This window comes from Trachurus japonicus, chromosome 4 (assembly GCF_045865225.1).
Source record: "Trachurus japonicus isolate A0001 chromosome 4, Traja_1.0".
Lineage (NCBI taxonomy): Eukaryota > Metazoa > Chordata > Actinopteri > Carangiformes > Carangidae > Trachurus > Trachurus japonicus.
The window spans coordinates 35330823-35336911 of NC_140910.1; the positions used below are offsets into that span (position 1 = coordinate 35330823).

Sequence of the window (6089 nt, forward strand, 5' to 3'; positions counted from 1 at the left end):
AAGCAACCGAAGCAACAGAAGCTTCAAGCAACAGAAGCAACAGAAGCTTCAAGCAACCGAAGCAACCGAAGCAACAGAAGCTTCAAGCAACCAAACCAACCGAAGCAACAGAAGCAACAGAAGCAACAGAAGCAACAGAAGCTTCAAGCAACAGAAGCAACAGAAGCTTCAAGCAACAGAAGCAACAGAAGCAACAGAAGCAACAGAAGCTTCAAGCAACCAAACCAACCGAAGCAACAGAAGCAACAGAAGCAACAGAAGCAACAGAAGCTTCAAGCAACAGAAGCAACAGAAGCTTCAAGCAATCAAAGCAACAGAAGCAACAGAAGCTTCAAGCAACAGAAGCAACCGAAGCAACCGAAGCAACAGAAGCTTCAAGCAACAGAAGCAACCAAACCAACAGAAGCAACAGAAGCAACCGAAGCAACAGAAGCAACAGAAGCTTCAAGCAACAGAAGCAACCAAACCAACAGAAGCAACAGAAGCTTCAAGCAACAGAAGCTTCAAGCAACCGAAGCAACAGAACCAGAAGCGGAACCGGGCCTCTACCTGTGTGAAGGACTTCAACACCGGCACCATGTGGTCCTTCTTCATGGCCGTGGTGACGTCGGTGTAGAACAGACGGCCGGCGTCCATCAGCCTGAGAGCAGAAGAAGAGGAGGAGGCTCAGCTTCATCTCAGATAATAATAATAATAATAATAATAATAATAATAATAATAATAATAATAATAATAATACATTTTATTTAGAAAGCGCCTTTCACGCAACTCAAGGACACTTTACAGCAGTTAAGATCATCAATAAACAATCACCAAAACACAAAACACAGAGCACAGTATAACCAAAATTAAAACATCAGTAAGGATGAATAAATAAAAGGAACAAATAAATAAAACCGTGCAGAATAGAAGGGAAATGTTAGAGTGAGGGGTGGTGGAGTGGATAAGCAATTTTGAACAGGTGGGTTTTGAGTTTTGAGAGGGAGAGAGTCGGTGGTTGTGGATAGCTTTGAAAGTGTACAGAAGGATTTTGAATTGGATTCGTAGTGCGACCGGGAGCCAGTGAAGTTGCTGTAGGATGGGGGTGATATGGTGGAGTTTTGGTGATGACACGTGCAGCGGAGTTTTGAACCAGTTGAAGCTTATGGAGAGACTTGTGAGGGAGACCGAAGAGGAGAGAGTTGCAATAATCGAGACGATTGGTTAAGTTTAGTAAAAAGAGCAGGTAGAGGCTAGACAGGCCAGAGAGAGAGAGGGGGTTCTTAGAATAACATAGAAATAATATACAGGTAATACTCAGAAAATTAGAATATCGTGAAAAAGTTCATTCACTTCCCCATGATTGCGAACTGTACTGAACCAGACAGAGAGCTTTTAAAGGCTCAGGAACCCTTTGCAGGTGTTTTGGATTAATTGGCTGACGAGGCTGTGACAATTTGAGCTACAACATTGAACTTTTTCACGATATTCTAATTCTGATTTTGGGGTTTTCATAAGCTGTAAGCCATAATAATCAAAATTCTAACAAATAAAAGCTTGAAATATCTTGCAATGCCTGTTATGAGTCTAAATAATATATTCATTTCACCTTTTAAGTTGAATTACTTAAATGAATGAACTTTTTCACGATATTCTAATTTTCTGAGTATTACCTGTACATGAAGAAAAGCAACTTCCGGCCGTGACTTCCGGTATGGATCAGCTGAGCTAATGGCGGCGCTCTTGTCCCTGCATACGGGTACTCTTGGAAACATGTCTGAACGTGGTTCTTACCCAGGATGCACTGGGCTGAAGCAGGGCTGCGTGACGACGTAGGTCAGGTCTGAGCCCGGATGTTCTCTGTCTGCGAAGTGGAGCTGAGACTGAGTGATGTAAACCACCTCCGTCTCCTTCACCGTCAGAGAGCGGACACTGCCGGGAACCTCCACGGGAAGCTGGTCCTTCACCGGGAACACCAGGACCACCACCGTCTGCTCAGGGGTCAGAGGTCAGAGGTCAGGGGTTGGTTTCTACCAAGGGGGTAGATCGGACTACACGCAGGCGTAGCTCACAGTCGGCCATATTGGAACGGGCAACTTGCTCTGACTCTGGCTGCAGTTACAGTGCAGTAGATGGTGATCCAGTCATCTTCACTAAAAAAACTATTCATAACTCTGTGAAAAATAAATCAGTATGTAGCTATTACTTTAACTATTTGCATAATGTTACTGTAATGTTACTTTTATATTTAAAAAAAATACATGATTAAAATGATCCGTGATTTTATGTATGCTGCATCATAACTGCATAGACGTTCATAAAAAATCAAACCGTTTGGAAATCGGACAAAAACTGAGCCAAGTTGTGGTCATTATAGCAGAACATGCACCAGAGGCTCAATGCTCCGAGGGAGAGAGTTGACCTTACCAAGATGGCCGCCATGTGGCTACGCCGTGTCATTGGGAAACAGCGGCGGGTGAGTCATCTAGTCTTCTTATATATATCTATGGGTTTCTACTAGAGCAGTGTAAAAGAGAGTAAGGACAGCATTGGTCCAATGGTAGCGCCTCCTGGTGGAGGAATATGGGTTTTGCAAAAGCGCCCAAGAACTGACATCTCTGCATTGTTGGTGAATGAGCAGTGTGGTGTTTTCAATAATTTAAGGACATTTATAGATCACCCACGTTAATAGCATCATTGAGGACCCTTTACAGATAAACATTAACACATAGGATAGTAAAAAAGAAACAAAAAAAAAAAACAGTTTTCTACATTAATGTTTCAATCTACAAGTGTAATTTGATATGACCAAGACACCTAAAAACAAAAACACGGCCGTTTTCATCAATTTAGAAACAAGTGGGCAACACACATACATTGGAGTGAATGGGTTTTCTGGGTGCTTTTGCAATACCCACATCCTGCCACTAGGGGCGCATGAGGCTTACCACGGGAGTCAATGGTGGTGTCGTTACTCTCTTATTCCAGCGCTCTAGTTGCTACAGCTTCATACTCACATATATCTGGGAGAGGTTTGGCGGCTGGTGGCTGTCGGACAGCGTGAAGTCGAAGGAGTCCTCAAACTGCTCGTCCCCAGAGTGCTGGTAGTAGATCTGACCCTGGACCAGGTCTCTCTGCAGGAAACTGTCCACTGGGACTCCTGCAGGAGGAGCAGCACAGGGAGGAGGTGCACCATGTGACGAGGAGCATCAACACAAGACAACAACAACAACAACAACAACAACAACATGTGCTCCACCCTAGGGATGGGGACTGAATCAGTACTAGTACCGACTGAATTCCCCCCATAGGACCGACTATCGATTCACGTGAAGTCAAACGGTTCCACGTGTCGGTAACCAGGGTTCAAAATTAGCGGTCGCCAGTCGCCAGTGGCGACTAACTTTGATGCTTTGGCGAGTAAAGGAAGCCTGCTGACTGGCCACTCTGGCGAGTGAAAAAAAAAAACGACTTCGTTGTTGTTACTGTTCCTCCCGACCCGGCTGTGACGCTTGGGTTGTGAGCCGGTGTCGTTCAGATCTTAAAGCTCACAACATGCCGTATAGCAATGATTTGTGACCGATTACAACGCTCGTGGCGCACGTGTGTATTCCTCTCTCTTCAGTCTGGTGTTTGGCTGGCAAAAAAAAATAAAAAAATTGGAGCGATGTTTTTTTTTTGCCGTTAAATAAACATGTGCGCTGCGATATCTGATCAATGCCACATCCATTGTGCTCTGTCTCTGCTGATCGCGCTCATATGGAACTTTTCTTATTGAAAGTGCAGCCAAACACCAGACTGAAGAGAGAGGAGCAGCAGAGCTCCTCTGACAGCTCCTCTGTGGAGCTGCAGGAGAGCTGCCACCTCTTTTTTTTTCTTTTTTTTTTATTGCAGCGCCGTTGTTACAGGTGATGCACATCTATGTCCGTGTAGGCTTTATTGTCTGATCTTCCTTCATGGTGCACAGTGTCAGTCCTCCTGTGAAACTTTTAGCTACTAAATAATATGACTGAAGGCAGTGGAAGTCTGCACATTTCGACACGCCCCCATGAGTTGACAACATAAGGAGCTAATAAATAAATACATATAAATAACTGATAGTATTATTCGGTCAAGTTCTTGTTATAGGTTAATGGTTAAACGGTTAACCATGTGCAGCCCTAAAATAAACCTTTTAGGGAAAAAGGCAAACTTGACTCCTTTATTCCACACAAAAATATGCTAATAGCTATGATATGTGTTAAAAATGCTTATGAGTGTATTATAACAGTTCAACACAATGAAAAATATACAAAACGGCTATACATAACTTTTGGCCAGTAAAAAATCTTTCTGGCCAGTAGATTTTTAAAGCTCACTAGCCAGTTGGCCAGTGAGCAAAAAACCAAAACCAATGGGTGACGTCACGGATGATACGTCCATTCTTTTTACAGTCTATGGTTCTGATGTGGACGGTTCCTCACCGGTCTCCTGGGGGGAGTTCCTCTGGAGCAGCCGCCCGGCCCGGGGAGCGGAGCCGATCTGGAACAGGATGTAGTCGTCACTAGAGTCGAGGTCTGAGGCCGACAGCATGAACTCCTGCAGCCGCACGGCGCCGCCCTCGGCCACCTCCACCGCCACGTTGTTGACCAGGAACGGCGGAGAGTCGTCCTTGGGCAGGATGTTGATGGGGAACTTGTGGCGGACGCTGTGGCGGCCGTCGCTGATGCGGAAGACGATGTGGTCGCGCGTGGTGTCGCTGTCGGAGTGATGGTAGACCACCACGCCTTCTCTCAGGTCCCGCACACGGAACATGAAGGCCTTCCCACCTGACCACAAACAGGAAGCACATGTAGTTTTATAATCACTGAGAGTTAAGGCAAGGCAAGGCAATTTTATTAGTATAGCCCAGGGGTAGGCAACTATATTTGTCGAAGGGCCAGAATTTTTCTCAACAGACACCCTGAGGGCCGGACGGCCTAGATTGAAATTAAATAAACCTTTTTGCTTAATAATTTGGTTGTTTATATTTTTATATTTTTATTTCTCTTGTGCACATCATTTCATCTTTGGTGTTTTGTATGATATAAAATTAAAAATCTTGACATAGCCCATCATATCATCATTTACATATCATGCTGCTGGAGCTTTACACTGCTGGCTTGTTTCCTGAGACCTGTGATTTTCATCTTAAATATGAAAGGAGGCTGACCATTACAGGACAGGTCCGTTCTCAAGTTATTGGTCCTAACATGTGTGTTTCTCTTCTATAACACACATTCTACATCTCAGAGGCGACGTCTTTCACGGGCTTCCTTCGCCTTTCAAACGAGGCAGAGCTCAGTGGGAAACTTTAGGAGAGACACAGGCCGAAGGCACCGGGACACAACACCGGGAAGCAGGTCCGTGCAACCACGTGCAACTGTGCGCCGCGGACGTGCATGGAAAAACAACTGCGTTGCATCAAATGCGCGCTGCTACGGCTTTTGAATTCACATCCACTGAAGAAAAACTCCATGGAAAACCCTTTTAACAGGGAAACAAAACCTCAGGGTGAGCAACAGAGGAGGGATCCCTCACCCAGGACGGACAGACGGGACAGAGATGTTGTTACAGGGAAACAAGTGAGAGACCTGAAAAGACTGTAAAAGATGTAGATTCTTGTGTGTTTTAAATCATAAAGCTTCTTAAGTTATATTTCGGATATATTTATAAAATGCTTATGATATGTAATGTGACTATATTTGTTAAAGTCAAATAAATGATCAAATTAAATATAAACAAATTAAATGTGGCTTAGACTTTTCATATTTGAAACAAATATAATTTACAACTTTATGTCTGAACAACAATTTCATATTTTCATTACAAGTTTCTCAGGTAAGTTTATTTTTATTCACACAACATGTAAAAAATATGAAGGAATTAAATATTGTTATGATATAAGGACAAATACTGATATCCATTGGACAAGTACTTACTTACTTACTTACAACAATAAGAATATTCAGTTTGTTGCAGCTGAAGCTCCAGAGATCGATACGTTTTCACTTCATTGCATTTTATTTTGAAAGTCTGATGTTTGTGAGGAGTTGGAATCGAACATGAGAAACTTCTGTGTCCTACATTAA

At 43.5% G+C, this 6089-nt stretch overlaps 1 protein-coding gene across 1 annotated transcript in view; it reads right to left on the minus strand.

Annotated features, from left to right (window-relative positions):
• The window catches only part of frem1b (Fras1 related extracellular matrix 1b), a 112763-nt gene that overhangs the window by 74148 nt on the left and 32526 nt on the right, over positions 1–6089 (minus strand). The window contains exons 10-13 of the mRNA XM_085775261.1: positions 4443–4787; positions 2997–3139; positions 1774–1970; positions 550–640 (exon numbers count right to left, since the gene is read on the minus strand). Of these exons, the coding sequence (XP_085631387.1) occupies positions 550–640; positions 1774–1970; positions 2997–3139; positions 4443–4787 (776 nt within the window). The remainder of the gene's footprint in view (positions 1–549; positions 641–1773; positions 1971–2996; positions 3140–4442; positions 4788–6089) is intronic.